This window comes from Limanda limanda, chromosome 8 (assembly GCF_963576545.1).
Source record: "Limanda limanda chromosome 8, fLimLim1.1, whole genome shotgun sequence".
Taxonomy (NCBI): domain Eukaryota; kingdom Metazoa; phylum Chordata; class Actinopteri; order Pleuronectiformes; family Pleuronectidae; genus Limanda; species Limanda limanda.
In genome coordinates, this window is record NC_083643.1 from 13,019,826 (window position 1) to 13,039,658 (window position 19,833).

At 45.7% G+C, this 19,833-nt stretch overlaps 1 protein-coding gene across 1 annotated transcript in view; it reads left to right on the plus strand.

Annotated features, from left to right (window-relative positions):
• The first annotated feature begins 15,888 nt into the window (after positions 1–15,888).
• frmd4a (FERM domain containing 4A) overlaps positions 15,889–19,833 on the plus strand; it is a 55,659-nt gene continuing 51,714 nt past the window's right edge. Inside the window, exon 1 of the mRNA XM_061076886.1 lies at positions 15,889–16,056. Coding sequence (XP_060932869.1) covers positions 15,889–16,056 — 168 coding nt within the window. The remainder of the gene's footprint in view (positions 16,057–19,833) is intronic.

Sequence of the window (19,833 nt, forward strand, 5' to 3'; positions counted from 1 at the left end):
TTAGGAGCTGTCGTCCAACTAACTCCGAAGTCTTAAATCTATATGCATGGGCTTACACTCTGCAGCATTCACATTTATTTGCACCTATCGGCATGAAATTCTTGACGGGGAGTGAATGAAATCTCCCGAGTAAAAGAAGTGAGGATTGACGACTGGGAAATGAGGGATGAAAGAGGAATGAGACAAGAAGGAAAGTGTGATGGCTGTGATAGAGGTGGATTACTCAGGCCGCTGCGGTTTACAAAGCATTCTGGGATGAAAAGTCACTCACACACACACACAAACACACACACACACAAGCAAGCACTCACACACATTTAGCTACAAAAACATATGAAGGCAAATACAATTCATCTCTCTGCAGACATGCGCGCGTTGTGAATGCAACAACAGGATCCCTGGTTGCCTCGGTTTGCCGGCTGCTGTAATGAGTTTGGTTGTTAAGCTGCTGTTTCGCTTTAACATTGTTTACAGGCTCAGGCATCTGTTGGGTAGAGCAGTAATCTGTCCTTCTCCCTGAGACGTTGTGTGCTTCCAGTATCAGCACTCGTTCCGTGGCTGCAGGGCGACAGCGTAAATGATTCTGTACATCCAATCGACGATTTACCACCAAAGCAGGAAGGATTAGCGTTTATGGCCAGATCAGGATTTGGGTTATTTATGCACTCGGTGGGGGGTTGAAAAATTGACGTCACTAAAATGCTTCCTTCCTTTATGCTTCCTCTTAGCATCCTAATGAGGCTAGTTATTTATTTATTTCTCTAATTGCTGGAAGAGGCTGGGAAACAGAGTGTTATCTGGCCACTTTGCATACTTAAATGAGAAATATTCAAATTGGCCCGCACCCTCTCCAGTCTAGTTGCTCACTTTGCATGCATATGTGTTGCATGTGTACTTCTACACTCACCCGCTCACAAACACAGCTGTTTGGACATGCAGACGTGAGCTAAGAAGAGTCTATTTCAGTGAAATATGTGGCATGGACCAGGCGTGATAAACTCCTGAAAACATTGTGTCAGAGGGCGTTAAAGCACAAGACTAATACAATATACAGTATAATGACCTTCTGTGTGGAGTGTGCGTTCTGTGCGTTTGTGTAAATTAACTCCGCTAAGCACAGAGCCGGGGGGTCATTATAATACAATCATGACTGCACTTCTTCATTCTCAAGTAGAAATGGACCTCTGGAGCCCTTCCCGTGCTTCTCATTGGCCGGCAGCATGCGGCTTGAGTGTACAGCTATATTCAAGGACGCGGCGCTATTTTCATTAGCAAGGCAGCGCATATAAATGATTCAGAAAAGCTGAGAGGATCCGAGGCTGTGAACTTTCTTCGCAACCTCTCTTATTGCTAAGAAAAAGGAGGTCACTGTTTTGTTGCCGTTGTTTGCTCGCAGGAAGCTGAACCAATCGTTGTTGCTCTTTCAGGTCGACACCTTTATTTATCTTCTGCATTCAAGATAGTAACAGCTTACTGACAGCTTAAAATTCACGAGGCAAAATACCAAATCACTGGAAGTCATTCATTTCACTGAATATCTTGATATCATTGACATTTTTCATTTTCTGATTTGATTTTTCTAGCTGCTGAAAAATGCGTTTTATCAGCTCCTGGCAAAGCCGCTGTGTATTGTGTTGCTAGTCCACTGAACTATGAGGACAGAGAGAGAGAGAGAGAGACAGAGAGAGAGAAAGAGAGAGAGAGACAGAGAGGGAGAGAGAGGGAGATGGCAGCCCTGCTTTCCAGAGGATGCCTCAGAGTCTTGCACAAAGGCTGACAGTCACATCAGGAAATGAAGCGGCGTGATTAAAAATGCATCCAGTCCTTGTGTAGTTTAATTGAATCTCCTCCTCGTGCTCCCCACAAATTGCCTCCCCCACTCCCTCACCCCCCCAACGCAATCCTCTCTCCCCCCCAACATCCTCACGTCTTCCACCATCCCGGCCTGGAGGCAGAGCTAAACGTCCCTTCTCTCTCACTCCTGTTCCTCCCACATCCCTCCTTTTTCCCCCACCTCCTCCTCCACCCCCCCCCCCTGGTCTCCTCTGAGAGGGGACCTGGGCCGGATGTGATTGTTTCCATCACAGCTGCACTGCTCCGCTTTGCTCTTTTCTCCTCCGCGCCGTCTCCTCTCTCCTCTCTTTTCCAGCAGCCATGAAGCACCATGGTTCATATCTTTGGGAGCGTGGGTCTGTCACAAAGGGTCTGCAGGCGTTCATACTGCCAAGAGCACCAAAACAGTGACGCACAATACCACGAGCTTGTGCTTTCTCCACAGTGAGGACTGTATCACGACATTGTACAGTGTTGGTTTGTGTGTGGGTTTGTCTACTGTTCTCTTTTAATTGTGCCACTGTAGACGTACCGGATCAGATAGAGGCTATTGACTGGGTTGGTTATGTGTGACCATTCTTTGATGAAATGGGAATGTGTTCTACCCAGTGACCTTCTCCATCGCCTCTCCACTTTATCTCTCTCCATTTCTACCCCTCTCTGTCTTTTGCGCTGCCTCTCCCTCCATCACTACTGATCCTGTTAACGTTAATCTGATCATGGTATCGATCCGAATGAGGCGGTGAAGCAGTGTCAAGTTGCATCAGGGCCCAGGTTTGAATATGGAGAGATTTCAAAGCAGTGTCTCTGCAACCTGACCCTTTGAAATAGAATCAAGACGGGGATATGCTTTGTTTTTCTGATGGTGAACAAATCCAGTGGATAGACACCAGCAACGTGTTAGTCCACCTCTCAGGACTCCACAGCTTTACTGTCGTAGTAGGTATCACTCCTCAAATTATGATTGGATCAGATTTTTTTCTTTGATATCCATTCATTATTTCCTGGGGTGATGGGGGAAATAATCTAACACTATATTAATGAAAGTGGGGACCCTCCCAGCCCCCCCACACACACACAAACACACACACCATTTTTTTTATTAGGTCTCATGTCAGCAAACACACCAATCAAAACATAGTTCAGCACAGGTAATCAAAAAATCTGGAAAATGTAAAGCTGACATAAACATAATACAAACATAAATGCCCAAACAATTTAAATAATCTAGTCAGATTTAGCACTGAAATGTGTTTCTCAGTTTCGTGTCTCATTCTTTCTGTGTGAAGAATCATCCAAATAAGTGTGTGTGTGTGTGGGGGGGGGGTGAACAATTTACCATATCCAATTTTCATGTCTATAAACTGATATTATCATTCAGCCTTTAGTTTCCATCATGAGCAGGATCATGATTCTGCCGGTCCAGCACACTCTGAGCTTTTCCAGTAGACTTGGGTGAATAATTTAAGAGCCTTGAATGCTTTTCATTGGGCCAAATTGCATATCTCGCAGCCCATTCAAGTCTGACTCCCGCTCGCATAATAGACGCCTGATCGTCCCATTGGAATGATATATTCTAATTCCATTAAGGCATCGATGGCTGTATAATAGCTGCTCGTGAGTCTGGATATGAACTCAGACAAAGACAGTTATCTTTTAGGGCAACGTCTACTCAACTTATCAAGGTTATAAACACAACACATTCAGAGAGATGTTCAGTCTAGCCACATTCCAATGGCTGAAATATTTAATCATACTGAAACACACACGTGCACACACACACACACACACACACACACACACACACACACACACACACACACACGGTCACCTCACAGCAGGTTGAGCAGATGTTGTGCCGAACGACAGGGTTTGACCAGGACAACCTGTCCCAGACTTCCACCAAATCGCCCCAAAATACAAATATGGCCTAGTTTTCACAGTGAGTCACACAAATGTCCGCATTTCCTCCAGCGCTCTGTTACCTCTCTGAGAGAATGTCGACGTTTTTTTTTTTCTCCCAGGCCTTCTTACGTAGGCACTGGGGAGGGGAGGATAATTGAGGTGGATGGTCCCCTGTGGAGAAGCCATTACGATTGGTTCTGGCCTGATGAAGGAGGCCCCTGCTTTCCTCTCGCTCTCAGGAGGTAGAGGAAGACGTCACCAGCGTGTACACTCAGAGGCACAGAGGCGTACACTGAGAAATGAATTTAATGAAGCTATCACGGTTGTATTGTTTACTCCTATATGACTATTTGTGTGTGTTTCCTGTGCTGTAACGCAACCCACTGTAATTTGCGAAACCCTAAAACGTAAACATTCAAGCCCCCTCCCTCGCTGGCTGCGCAGAATGGGTCCAGCTAGAGGGTATTTCCATAAACACATCCACCCACACACACAAACACAAACACACAGGCACACACACACACAAAGATACATACATACATACAAACACAGCGAGGAGCAGGACCATAGGGATGAGTCAGACGGCCGTGGGCAGAGACTGGCTGGGCTATCAGGGTAAATTAATGTGTAACAATGCCGGGATTCTACTCCTATGAATCACTGCATCTTATTATTACAACTACAAACAGAGGCAGACACACACTCACACTCACACAGACACGTTGCAGAAGTAAAACCTGGGTAATCAACTTGCTTTGTGCGTCCTCATTAGCATCTCTTCTAAGCATTTAGTGATCATGGCTCTTTCTTTCTTTCTCTCTCTACTTATCTGCTGTTTTTTTAAATATTTTAATAGCTATGAGTTCAATTTGAGGAAACTTGTTCTGAATCTTACAGTTTTTTTGCCTGATTTGTTTTAAAAAAAATTCTCGTGTTGTGCATTCAGTTTTGTATTTCACATATTTTCATTACCAAGTGTAAATCCCATTTGCCTTCACTTCTGCATGCACGTTGACTGAAATGGGTCATCGTGCATCCAGCCTGAGGCATCAAGAAGAGTAACATGTTGTTTTGTCTTTTATTTATTTCTTATTTTATCCCTGGCTGTCAAGAAGAGGGCTTATCACCTCGCAGGATTTGAAAAAGTGGAATTTAAAAAAATCTTGAAGGGAGAATACACGAGCTGCGGAAGAGAACAGACGAACACAAACCGCACTTAAACTGTTCAATTAGGAGAGTGTGCTGCCATGTCCCTGTCAAGGTCTGGTACGAAATCCTTATTAGAACAGCCAGGTTTTGTCGCCTGAATCAGCGGCGGCGGTTAATCTCTGCCATCGCGATGTGACTTAACATGAAACTCAAAGTCACAACGCAAATAGAGAGAAATGAGTGGAGTCTTCTGGTTCCATTTTTCAGTTCCTTCCGTACGTCATCTATACGAGCAGGATGTCTGCAGACCACGCTTATATAAAGCCCTCTGATATTCCTCATGTAGGCCATACACTGATGTGGGCCAGGGTGTTGAATAAATAATGCTTACTGGGGATTACCTCTGCAGATGATTTTCTCCTGTATATGCTTGTCGCTTGGTTTTAGCACAGTGTGTGTGCCTGTGTGTGTGTGTATTTGTTATAAATACAGTAACATGTCACTAAAGCCGTCAGGGGTCTTTGCTTTAAGAAAGGGTATGGGGGGAATGGAAAGGTCGCTGGTTTGGTTGCTCATTTTGACTGGTGGCTTTAATCTCATTTTACACCCTTATGACCCGGCATCAAATCACCTCATAACTATGATACACGAGCTGAATCTTCCTGGTTATAATCCAGAGCTACTGGCTTTACAACAGCCACCAGGACCTTCACTGTTGTACAGTGTACGTGAACCGGCTGCACATGTGTGCGTGCATATGTGCATATATACTGGACATCTGCCTGCATGTGTGCATGTGTGTTGATCCACTTTAGTTAATCAGCTGGCAGTTCAGTATTGATGTGCAGAGGCAAAACAGAGCTCAGCGGTGAGTGATGACGAGAATATGACAGTAAGTCACTATGGTGCAGCTGTAACTCACGGGTCCAATAGCTTTAATGGACATGTAAAGACCACCAGGGTGGATACAGAGGACTGACTCAGCTCTGTGGCTGCAGCTGCAGCTCTCGTGATGAAGGAGCCCGAAACCCCCACTGTACTGTAAAAAATGTCTTTTCTGCATGTAGACGCTGCAGTGATAGGATGATCAATATCTGCATGCATGAGATGTGTGTTACAAGGATGCATGTGTGTGTGTTTTTGGGTGAGTTAGTGTGTGTGTAACCTCTCTTTGTGTCCTATTCCAGACAAGTGCAGGAAGAGAAAGCTGGATGTGGGATTTCAAAGATAATCTCCCTACCAGATGGCAAAACATCCCATATTCCTTTTGAGGTTCCCCACGTGATCCCCTGTAAGAGGGAGTGTGTGTGTGTGTGTGTGTGTGTGTGTGTTGTGTGTGTGTGTGTGTGTGTGTGTGTGTGTTTGTGGGTGATTGGGGGGGAATACATGTGCTCAGACACAATTATTATTGGGTCACGTGACACCAGTGCGTATGCTAATAACAGGCGTAACGTCACATTAATCCAGTGACCTGGTTAAGCCCCCAACTGAAGGAAGTGAGTGTGAGCGGTGAGGAGGGGGAGCTGCCAGAGAGCTGGAGTAGAGGGAGGAAAGACAAAGCGCGCTCCCTCTCTCTCTCACGCTCTCTCTCTCTCTCTCCCTCTCTCTCTCTCCCCCTCTCACACACACTCATTCACGTCCTGGGCGGCAGAGGGGAGCGTCTCTGAGCGGAGCAGCATGGGCAGTGTTCTAACTCAGAGGGAAATAGAAGCAGAAAGAGGAACATAGGAGCAGTTGTGTTGCTTCTGCACACACACACACACACACACACTCACACTCATATACACGCTCACACCACACAGGCTTCTTTCCACATTTACGCACCCACGCACAAGCTTGCGTGAACCCCCGGCTGCCAGGCTGGACGGGACGGCGAGGACACCCACCTCACACACCCGCACACATGCTCACACCCCCACGGAGACACGCACTCTGGAGCGCACTATGGGGGTCCAAGGCGCAATGACCCCCGGGAGGACCCGCCGGCTGATGCTCAAGCTGCCGGTGGGGACTCTGAGGAGGAACAGTGGAGAGAGGGTAAGACTTCTTCCCTTCTTCTTGTCTGAAATTCCTCTTCCTCACTTCTCCCTCCCTCTCTCCCTCTCTCTCTCTGCTTCTCCTCTGGAAGTCTTGCCGTGATGTTCTGTGTGTGAGTGGGATTTAGAGTGGGAAGGTTCTCAGCTAATCCAGGGGACGGCATTAGGGTTGGAGTTGGAGAAAGGCAAGTCAAAGGCAAAGCTTTTAATCTCTACAGTGGACAATGACAGTCAAAGTCTGCCAGTCCTTCCAGTCTCTGTCACTGCTAATGTATTCCACTGCTGTCCCGCAAGCTCTCAAGGTTACAGGGGAAGCCTCTCTGCATGTGGGAGAGCTGTCTTTGAGTGCAGCTTGTTTGCCTGTCACTGTCAATGCACCTCAACCGACTCGAGACATGAGTTGACTTCCTGTTATCAGGTAAAGCTGCTTCATAGTCTTCTCCTGCAGCTTCCCTCTCAGGGTTGGATCCATGTCCCATGCCTGGAGCTCTGTGGAGCAGCTCGTGTGGCCGGGCATCAGGAGCCTCTGTGTTTTGCGTGTTTTCCCGTAAATGAGGGCGGGTGTGGGCCGAGGACAGTAGATAATAGTTTCCATGCAAAGATCAGACGTGGAATGTGAGTCGCAGAATTAACCTTTATGTCTCTGCGAAGACGAGACAGGCTCCAACCTGCCAGGTGATTCATGTCTTGTGCTGCTCACAAAAGTTGTTTACACCAGGAGAAAACTGCATGTGTGTGCAAAGCCAACGCACACAAGGGACGTGAGTGTGTGTGTTTGTGTGTGCTTGATTCCCCCATGCTCTTTCATGTTGTAGAAACACTGGGGTTAGGTGGATCAAACTTCAGTGCAGTGTGTGTTCAGGTGATGAGTGACTCAGACTTACAGCTCATCTCATCTGCTTTTCCCCCCAAAAAACCCTGATGCTCATAGAATCAAAACTAATTTCATCTGGCTTCTTATTTCCTCTTGATGTGATGTGATGTGACTTCAGTTCTTCTAAACGCCACAAGCCCATCGGTGGCTTTGTAGTTCTTCTCTCTTTGATTGAACGTGCGCACGGGGGATACAAGCAAAGCACACGCATGCAAGGCTCGTGCTATCGTTAATTACGCAGCGTGGCCACTGCACATTAGATGAAACAGCTTTCACTTTAATAAGCTCAGACGTACATATTCCCATCCTGCAGCTTCTACACGAACATATCTGCGATGAGCTTCACACTCTGTGCACGTAAATGCATTAACATTATTCCTTTGCAGAGGAAGAAGAAGAAGAACAAGTCATCTCACTTAAAAGACTTGAGGGGAAGTCAATCTTTGAGACTGTTGAGTTAGAATTTGTCACTTCAGGATGCCTTTTTTTTTTTTTTCAGTGGATAATGATTTGATTTACTGACATCTAATATAATCTGGCTTGATGTAGTAATAGTGCTTGATTGGAGGAACTATTCACTATCCCGAGGAGAGAAGTAATTGCTACCGGTTGATTGGCTGGCGTCCACACACGCGTGCACTCACACACACTCACACACACACACACACACACTCACACACATTCAAATCTCTAGGTTTGCTCACGCAGGAAAGGAGGGAGGCCTCTCTCTCCTGATTGCGTTCTGCCTCCCATCTTTCTTGCAGCCAGCTGTGTGCAGACAGACTGAAGGGGGATTACTTGTTGTGATTTACATACACTCACTCATTCATATAACTGTTGTGTTGTGCTGGGGGGAAAAAAACGACTGAATGGTTGCATGTGCATCCGCTTGCCTGTGTATAGGCAGTGACTGCATCAGGTTTTCTAAGCGGTTATTGGACCACGCGGGCCGAGAACAGCGCTCGATAAATCAACACAGACGTCTTAGAAACTGAATTTAAATCATCAGACTGTCGGACCGACTCGTCTGCTCGGCGTTGGCAGGTGAACAAAGCTGAGTGATCTAGCGGTTTGTTCCCCTGAGGCTTTTATAAAAGGTATTCTGTCTGTCGTGTTATGACTTTACCCTCCAATGTCCTTTGCAAAGCTCTGAAATACTTTCACTTCTACACACAGCTGCAGCTTTGTCCTGCTCTGACATGTTGTGTAACATAACGCATTGTGTTATCATCAGCCTCTGCCTTATATAACTGCCTGAGCTGCATACAGACACAATCATACAGGAAAACATATTGACAAAATCCGTATTTATATGCAGCTGACTGAGCGGAGGGGAACGCTGTAGTGGAGATGTTTACTGCTGATACTGTTAAAAGAATTTTTCACTTTTGGAAAGCCTAGTTTTTTTATGGCCTTCTGCGTTTCCTAGAGAACACACAGAGGTTGGCGCACATCCCACTGATTTTCCTCAAAAAACCATTAGCAATAAGCAATTTGTTTGAAACATATCTTAACCATGGATCCTCCAGATTGCTTTTCTACCACCTCATCTGGGCCCTGTCACATAACTAATGCAGATGAATGGTATCATGTCTGTGTCAGAAGTTTTCTGATGGATGTGGGGTTCCTATCACAGTTAATTGAGTAATATCTACAGGGAGAACACAGCAATCCTTGTTTCACGGTCGACAGCGATTACGCGCCTGAATAAAACATGCACTGTTAACCACAGAACAATAAAAGACGAGACCAACTTGGTTTCTGGTCGTTGTCTTTTCTCAACCTCAACTTCTCCCCCTTCTCCTTGTTATTGTGGTTCAGAAATCCCATCTAAATATCCAGACTTGTGTCGCTTCCTTCCCCCTCGTTCCCCCTTTTCTCACCCTGTTTGATTAAGTAAAAGTGGCCGCGATGAAAGAAGTGCAAGAGCATGCAAAACTGGATGGATGGGTTTATTTAGTTATATAGTAAATATGTTGACAGTGTGATATCATGAGGATGAATTACACAGTTGGTGTTGACGTTTTAAAAACAGCTTTTTTTTAGATTACATCTGTGAGCAGTCTGAATTAGGATTATCCTCCTTCTTTGTTATCCCGCTATCGTTGTGAAGCTCCTCAGGTCTTTTCTGGTGAAATTAAGAACAAAAACAACAAACAAAAAAAGGAAAGACTGGATGTGTGTGTGTGTTTGAGTCTGTGCTTTTGAGGGGGAAGTGTTAAACAGACTGAAAAAATACATTTTAGATTTTAAAGAGGCTCGCTCGCTCTCCGAGGAAACATGTTGTTGTCAGGGGCACCACGGGGGAGCGAGGGTTTAAAGGTGGGAGGAGGGGGATCACTGTCAGAGAAGGAGAAGTTCTCACACGCACACATATAGAGACGCGTACAAAACACATTCACGAGCAGGACAGGAATGCAAACAGACAATAGCTTGACTGTAATTTGCCACTATAGGCCTCAGAGCTGGAAGCAGCCAGACGAGCGGTGAGGCAGGAATACTAATTGATCCGTGTTACCTTTAAACATCTTGTCTGCACCAATCACAGAGAAGGTCAGGGCTGGACTCGGGCGTTCTGCGGGTCAGCCTCTTGGTTCTCATCACACTGATCTAATTGCCTCGATATTAGAGTCAGGATTCATTTGTGCGGTTGTAAAGTTAACGTGGAAACAGAAGGAACACCATTTAAGACAAGTTTCTATTTATTTTTTGAAGCCAAATAGCGGTTTCGAACATTACCCCTGGAGCTCCACTCGGCCTCGCTTCGGTATTGATTCCCAGAGATCTCAACCTGCCCTCAGGACAGTAGGTGAGAGAGAGCTGTGGTCAGCCAGTCCAATTAGGGAGACAAAGAAGAGAAGGAGAGAGAAAGAGGGGAAGAAAGAGAGGAAGGTGGGAATAACTGCAGCTAAAGGCTCCTGAAGCCCCCTGCACCACACCCTGTTCGGCATGAAAGGGGACCCCCCTTTTCTCCCCAAGGCAACTCAAAAGGAAGAATGTTTTTGAGCGAGGGAGGCGGAGGGGAGACAGGGGAGACTCCAGCCTCTCTCTCCACCTCCAGCTCTTTCATCACTCTCTGCTCTGATTTCTCTTTTCTCCATCTTTTATTCCCCCGTCCAAAATCAACCAGCAGACGTGCAGACGAGTTCAAAGTAAATCTGTACAGAGCTCGATCAAACAATAAGGAGAGGATGATCGTCTCCTGACTGTGAGCGAAGGCCACAGCCACTGAGCTGCTCAGAATGTGTTTTCTCTATGGAGACAGTTTGCCAGCGAGGTAGCTATGGTGAGAGTGGACTCCTCTGTCCTCTGCCAAAACATCCTCAGTGTGTGTGTGTGTGTGTGTTCCTATCCTCTGCCACCTCCAGAGTGATTTCCTCATTATCTCAGCTCCTCCATTCTCAGAAATGGCTTCGCTGAATCCGTTTGAGAAAGACTGGGAGACACGGAGCAGAGAATAAAGACAAGTGTGGGTTGATGGGAAGATGCTGAATTCCATCAACCCTCAAAACAGGATGTGGAGACCCCCAAAATGATTCCTGAAATATCCCCATTACAATCTGTGCCTTTTGTTGGACAGAGATAACACAACTCAGTGTGAACGGAGGCGGTGTCTGTGACTCACTCATATGAAGGGGTTTATTCATAGTTCACAGTGTGTGTGTGTGTGTGTGTGTGTGTGTGTGTGTGTGTGTGTGTGTGTGTGTGTGTGTGTGTGTGTGTGTGTGTGTGTGTGTGTGTGTGTGTGTGTGTATTTCCTGCTATGACTGAATTAGGAGAATAAAAGGGAAAGTTGGGGAGAAAGAATATGTGTTAAAGACTTTGTTAAAGTCTTCAACCCGCTGTAGAACTGTGTGTGTGTATGTGTGTGTGTGGGTGGGTGGGCGTGTGTGGGTGGGTGTGCATGAGTGACAAAGAGAGACAGAGCGGGAACGGGTTAGAAAGAAAGAGAGCCGGAGAGGCGCAGTCTCTTGTTTTCCCGTGGGTGTACTGCAGTAACACAGTAATCCTCATTAATATTTATCTGCCAGGCAAAGTGGAGAGAATGATTAGCTTGAGAGCATGCGTGTGTGCGCACGAGTGTGTGTCAGTGCACGTCATATCCCCTCGTGCATGTGTGTGTGTGTGTGTGTGTGTGTGTAATATATTACAGCATATAACACATGAACTAGGTCAACCTTTATACTTAAGAGACTAAAAAGTCCTGATGCTTCAAAGGTTTTGTGTCATCATGGGGATTGTTTGTTGCGTGTGTGCACAGTAAACTGTATTTTCAATTGAATTATTCCAAACACATATGACCGCGGGATACTGAAACTCGTACGTGCACATATATACGTGCACGTGTAGAAGCTCCCTGCCTCCATCGCTCTCTCTCAAGCCACATAACGTTATGCTATTGATTTTCCTGCTTGCACCTCTAATACAATCACATTAAACTAGACTGATCAGAATTGAATTTCAGACTGGGTCCATACATGTGTGTCATTTATAATCTCTGTCACAGCGATGCACAGTGACGGTGGTGTGTGCACGTGTTTCAGATGAGATTGTAAGAGCAGCTGTGAATTGTACAAATTTACTGTCTTTTAACATTAAAGTAGAAGAAGAGAAGAGTCTCGCACTTTCTGTTGTCTCGTTCACACGGCAGTCTAAGGGAATTTAAGGGCCCAGAGTTGTGAACGTTCTTGTGAATTTGTAGCGTCTGTGACCCATTTCCCTCCACTGCTCTCCCTCCGTCTCTCTCTTTCTCTCTCTCTCTGACACAGCCTGCACTCTGGTATAACACGCCTGAGTGAAGATCACAGAGCAGGAGCAGGATTGAGAGATAGGAAGAGATATGAGGGGAGATGAGCGAGAGATGAAAGAGTAAGAGACAGAGAGAAATGGAAGCAGGAGAAAGTAAAGAGGGTTAGAAGAAGACTACTGAGACCAGGCGAAGGAGGGGGAGAGATGAGCGTTTTCTCGTGATTGTCCTAACTCCTGTTAAGCGTGGGATGACCTCACAAATGATGCAGTACAGATTTGACAGGGTGGCCTTAAAAAAGTCCTCAATGTTACAAATAATGAAAATGAAAACCATGGCTCAGTTTGAGTTGAACCAAGACCAGCCTTTTTGGTAAGACATAATTTGGTCTGTGTGTCTGGAGTGTGATTCGAGGCACGTGGTTCAGACTAAACTGTAAAGTCCAAAGGTCCGGAACAGACAAGGTGGGCTTCAAAGCACCCTAAACTTCTGATCAGATGTATCTTAAATATTCTGAAAGGACTCCAATAAAGGTCATCACGAAAATGTCTCTAATACAGACAGAAGAAGAAATTATAGTTTTGCTTTTTTGATCGGTTTCTTGTCAAGTTTATGTGTCAAACAAATGACTTTCTAACAAGCCTGTGTGCTAGTTTGTGAACATTGGGAAATGCAAGCTTAGTAGCTTGAGAATGATGAGTACTTTGTGTGTTTAAACCCAGTCTCTGGAAGTGCTGATGAAACAAACTGTGCTCTGTTTCGAAAGTCTTTCAAACTTTGGACAATTTAGATCAAGGCGGTGGAATCTAAACGACACAAATGTGTCATACTTGGAACATGAATATTTTCACTTCGGTCTTTACAAGTCTTACAGTGAACTTGTTTACAGCTGTAGACGATCTGATTTGAGGTTTATTTACCTTCATCAATATGTGGATTGACGTGTGTGGGAGAGAGGACGAAATAACACTCAAGATTATCTCACTGTTTGGCTTGCGACTCCATCTGTCCATCTCAAAGCTGATTGTATAAGCCCAGCTACAGTGTCTTCTCCTCTCCTCCTCTTCTCCTCTTTTCCTCTCCTCCTTTTGCCGACCAGCTGACACTCCGCCGCCGTCGTCTGTTTACATCATGGGGTTTGCACGACCTTTCCCAGGATTCAGCAGGACATTGCAAACACAAAGAATCATGGGAACTGTGCTCTGTCATACTTAACCTCCCGCCTCCCCCCCCCCTCCACTAGCACAACAAATATTTACACCCCTCGTAAATTACAGTGGCTGAGAGGTGAATGTCTCCAGCCTTCGAGTTCACCTCCAGCCAAACTCTGATTCATTTAGGAAAAGTCTCACTATATAGAAATACCACACATTCCTCATGGGTTTCTCAAGGCATCAGTGAGAGTGCAACGTGAGGCCCTGGGAGAGAGGGGTGGGAAACTGGGACTCACACTTTGGAATGAGCGATTGTGGAGCATGTGGTTGGTGAAATTAAAAAGATGGGACTTTAATGTATCATAGGGGATTAGGATTTTTGTGCAATGAACCATTCTGTAATCCTTTCAATTAGCCATCAGCCAAGCAAAACGTATAGTGAAGTCAGAGAGAAAGAAATAGAAAAATAGAAGGTGCTCAGCCTAAGCGCCGATAATGATTATTTATTTAGTCTTTATTTTACTTTTTCAGTGTATTGCAGTTTATTTTGATATGGCAGTAATTTACACATGTTTGTGCTGACTCTCAGTAACAAACAAATGGGATATGTCAAGCAATGATTTGTAGTCACAAGCGGACACACTCACACAAACTCAGCAGTACAGGATTGACCCTGTGCATCGATAAACCCCTCCATGTATCAGAGGGGGCTGCGACAGGCCATTTAATCCACATAGTCAGATTGGGTTTGGTTGCAGGGCAGAGAATTACTGTACAGTACAGAGATATTGAATTTATTATTGATCAAGGCTTTCTGGGGAAAATGGAAGGAAAGTGGAATAAATGAATCAGAGCGGCTGCAAAAAAAACAACCTCCCATTCGCATTTACATTTTTTTTTTTCGAATGTTAAGACTGATGTATGAGTGACCCAGAAAACCGTGGGCAGTCTGCCAAAGGTAGAACAAGTATGTGTCTGTGTTTAATTTTAGACAAGGTTTAACATTTATATTAAACATAACACATGGTCATTTATCATTAAAGCTGTATTGTTTCAGGAGGACTGTTAGCTACCAGAGTTTATAACTGGCTGGCACACACACATGAGCACTGTGGGCTTGGCACAGCTTGTATACGGAGGGTGTATTGCCTCCATGTGGCCATTGTTGCAAATGGGTGTGTGTGTGTACTCAATAAGGTTTTAATAAAGAATACTGTTTGATGTAATCATTTATATTTACATTATTTCAGTGTTTAGTGTGCGGTCTGGTTGGTTGGAGTTGCAGATGGGTTGGATATTCCTTAATTTGGGAGAAGAATTCGATAGGTCAGGTCAGGATAGTCCAGCCTGGGAAAACAGGCTCAGAGGAAAAATGTTAATTTCCTTTTTTAAAAGCATTCTGGCTCAAATCCCAGAGCTGTTAGAACATGGTAACATGCTCGGGTCTTTAGGGACAGAATGTCAGCATGTTTCAGCTCAGTGACTATTTTAGTCCGTGTATGCATGAATGCATATGTGTGTTTCCTCTTAAAATGAACAAACACGCACTCAGACAAGGTGTCTGAGAATGTTTGCAGCATCCCTCTCTCTCTTGGAAAAGTGAAGTTGGTTGTGTGTGTGCGCGTGTGTGTGTGAGAACTGAAGTATTAGAGTGCATATCGCTTTAAAAACAACTACCAGTCAGGGAGACTGAGTGACCGGCTGCATTTCCTTAGTGGGAATGTTTGTGTTTGTAGCGCTGAGACCAATGAACAGAGGGTGCATTGCTTCAGTGAGAAAGAAAGAGAGGGGAGAGAGGAAGAGTCAGCAGGGACCATTAGCTGTGTGGGACTGGGGCAGGAGGACGAGCGGGGTTTGACCTTGAGGAGGCATCAGTCTGCTGAGTCCCAGGGAGACTGAGAGGACAGAGAGGGACAGAGGAAGGAGAGGAGAAAACCACAGGGTTATCCTCTCACTGTGGCTTACCTCCAGAGATGACCTAATTATTGTCTGTTGGCGCTTAGTGGTATCAAGAGGACCATAAAGGCTTATCATATCTTCTCAGTCCCTGCTGGGCCTCTGTGGATTTTACCTGTAGTGACTCACCTGTGCAAATAGTGGTTTGCTAAGGTGATGTCCCACTGATCATCCAGTGCTGCTTTACATACCTTTTGGAGGCACGTCACTCACATCAGTGAGCTCGGTGCCGTAATGGAGGCCGTGTTGTTGAGTCTAGACGAGGCGATCTTTACTCGGCAGGGTCTGCTGTGGACTCTCACCTCCACGGCCTTGCAACGCTTGCGTGTGCATGCCAGGAACCTTCCTGGACCCCTGCACCTATTTCACACAAACAGGTGTGTGCCTAGGCCACTGTACCAGGTAGGCTGAACCTCACCTACACACGGGACAAACATAAACTAGATGGGCATGTGCATAAACATACTTTCAAACAGACACGTTGCAGAAGTCATTTAAAACCTAGATAAGTTTATATCTGTTAAGGTACATAGGGATAACAACTATTGTCTGACTCCCAGCTGTCCCACCTGTGGAGATGAGCATCCAGTACAGTAATCTATTTTTAAATGGATGGTTCCACACTTGTGTCCAGGCTTGTGACGGACAGAGAAAGAGGGGGGGAGAACAGATGAAGTGCTGCAGGTCAGATGTGTCCTTCGGGCCAGAGACAGGGGCAGGGTTAAACATGACTGATTTGTGTCATTAAACATGGAGGACAGAACTGGGTTAGATGTCATGGCAGAGCCCCTGCTGGTGAAAACATCCAGCTGATATTGTTTTATAACACATTGGTCACTTGTGTGCCGTGTGGTCCCATCAACTAAAAAAGCTGCGTTGTGTTATATTGCTGTCCCTGGGTAAACTGCTCCTCTGTTGGGTGTTGTTGTTGTGTTCAGGACTTATAGGAAGTTGTGTTGCTATGGTCACTATTAAGGAACTGGTAACTAAGCTGGTAAGAGTGTCCGTGGAAGCGTGGAAGGACTATGCTTTCACACGGGACACCAAAGAAACACTTTTTTGCACTGACCTGTCACTATAGTTCCCATCGTCACTAATTTAATTGCTCTATTAAAACCGACTATGTCCTTTGTGCTCCGTGTTTGTCGAGGCGTGATTCAGCAAAATGGTTGCTCAGTATTCACGTCACTGGTCTGGATCAGTACTCTGGGCTTTCATGGAGCCATTAGTATTCCCCAGGCATCTCACCTGCCCTGTGTGCAGCTGGCACCACCAGGACAAACCCAACAGTCTCACAGATGACAAAGACCACTTCACATCCCAAAATGATCAGTGGAGTAACATAAACACACACACATGCAGAATACACATCAACACGAACCCACACTCATCCTGCCTTTATCCGTTGAATTCACTTTTGAAACTCATGAGGGGAATAAGCTGGAATTTGTTATTCTAACTTTTGTCTTCAAATGTGTTTTCATCTGGCTCCTAAGTAAGCATCCTGAGGGGAGGTAACACAATGAGAGGAAGCTGAAATAATACACCAGACCTCCCTGAGACAAACCCGTCCTCAATACCCCCTCCTGGTGCAGGAACACACTAACATCTGAAAGAGGCTGCACTTAAACACTTATCGAACACAGATCTTTTAAACACTTTCCCAAACATCCTCCGGCGGACTGCTTTAGATGAGCTGCAAACAATATCTCCCCCTGGCCCGATGCAATGGTACGCTCCAAGGTGGATCAGTTAATAGTGGAGGGAGTTGCAAAGGCAGGGAAGGAGGGGTCAGTGTGTCAGGCTGCAGGATGGGGATATCCCTGGCTCACTGCGCTGAATCCCTGCCCGGCTTCCTCCATTACTGTTAATGAGATACCCATCCTTACACAACTGGCACACATCCAATGGAGAGAGAGCACGACAAAAGACAGAAGCTCTTAACTGCGTTGTTACATTTCCTCAACTTGTTTCCACTTTCCGTCCTACCTTTCCACCTTCAAGTCTCTGCCTGAAGTGAAAATACATTTCCACTCCAGTGCTCTGATCTTAACCTGACTTTATACTTTTTGCCCTTTTTTGCAGCCTAAATTACTTCTTCATTTCTTATTTAAGTCTCTCTCCACTCTCCTTCAGCTCTCACTAGGGAAGGGATCCATCAGCAGCAGTCCTCAATCAGGACACAGGCCCAGACATTTTTCCAGACAGTGACACATTACAAACGGGTGACAAAGTAAAGGAACAGCGTTAACATGCCTCAACTACTGGACGGATGAAAAACATTCTTCCAAAAGATATTCCCCCATTCTGTGTTTTAATGATGGTGGTGGAGGGCCCAGTCTCACGTTGGTCAAAAAAACATTCTCTTTTGATGGCCACAGCGTATGATTCACATCATAGCTGGTTTCACACATGACACATTACATTTTTCACATATGAAAGAAGGCAGCAGGAGATTGTCTGGGTTGGATGCATTTATACCAGGAAAATGGGTAGAGCAGTCAGGAGGCATGACGCAACGTATGTATTCAGCTGCAGAATTCACAAGATTTTGTTTACAGCACATTGACACCAGCATCAGCCCATATCGTGAAAAGCTCTTGAGTCTTTCCAAATTCTTGGCGTCTTCTATTCTGTTACGAGATTGAAAAGGACATTTTCCTGCTGTGTTTTCACATGCGCAGCTGAACACGTGTCCAAAAGCTCTTGTGCATCAGGTTGAGATTGTCCTCTCATCCTCCAGTTTTTCCCTTTAATCTGTCGCCTGTCTGCATGTTGAAGTGACGATTTTATACCCAATGTGCTTTGCATGTTGCGTGGCTCCGGCGTCTCGTGCGACTAGGGCTGCCGCGATTCGTCGACGTCATCGATTACGTCGACGCTGAAAATTTTTTTTTTAAACCGCTGGGCACATGCAACCATAGACTATGCATGCCGCGGCTGGGGGAGCAGTCGCCCCGGCGCCCTCCCCTCCACGCAGCCGGAGGCTCGGTTTGCGGCCCGCCTCAAGTTGTTTTTTTTTTTTTTTTTTTGGGGGGTGGGCGCCTCACGGCGTCGCTGGTGCGGGGGCTTCGTCTCTCTTGGACCGCGGACCGGTGTCCGTCGCAGGTGCGGACGGCGGCCCGGCGCGGGTCGGGTACTACTCGCGTCACCTCAGCTACGGCGCCCGCGGGGGGAAGCCTCCGTTCGCGCGGGGGGGGGGACATGCTGACATGTGGACATGCTGACATTGTTACATTACAACACACATGTCTAACTGACGTTTGAGTTTGATTTTGTGCTGGACACCATTGTTTCTTATACTTTAAAAATGTTGCACTTTGTTTAATATGCAGACCTAACTTTTTTATTTTGATAAGGGGTTAAATAGAACTTATATGCCCTCTTTTTTATTTATTTTTATCACGTTGGAGTTGCTAGTTTAAACATACAGTTTTGCACTTTAATATTTGAGCCTTTCTTTACATTTTGTTTTGTGCTGCATTATACGATGACATACAGTTTGTTGTTGTAAAAATAAAATTAACTGAAATTAATGGTCAATTTGATTTTTTTGGAGGAAAATTAGTCGTTTAGATTAATCGACTAATCGATAAAATAGTCGTCCGATTAGTCGATAGAAAAATAGTCGTTAGTGGCAGCCCTACGTGCGACCGATCTTTGGCATGACATTAGCAGACTGCAACATTTGTGAGATGTTGTTTGCTCGCCCAGACGTGCTCTTATTTCTCTCGTGAGGGAACGCAGCAGCGTGTTCACACTTTCATCAGGCTGAGCGATATTGACTCAACAGCCTCCGGTCACACATTTTCCTCTGGTGGCGTGACCCTGTAAGTAGGGTTAGCACAGTCGGGCGTGTGAGGGCAGTGCTCAGCTGCACAGCTTTAGATAGCGTCTCTGGGTAATTCTTTGTCACTTCTCGTGTTGCTTTCCATTCCCATTGATTTCAGATGTGTACACTCGTATCTTTTCTGCTTCTCATCTTTCTCACATCACCCACCCCCCTTGTTACCACAACACCCCATCCCAAAAGCAGGATATCCTGTGTGTGTTGGGAGGAGGGGGGTGGCGGCGAGGGACTATACAAACACAGGTGGCTGGACCTCCCGCTGAGCTGCAGGAATTTAGAATTTACCTGTAATCATTCCTGCTATGCGACTCACAGGAGTTCCTACGCGC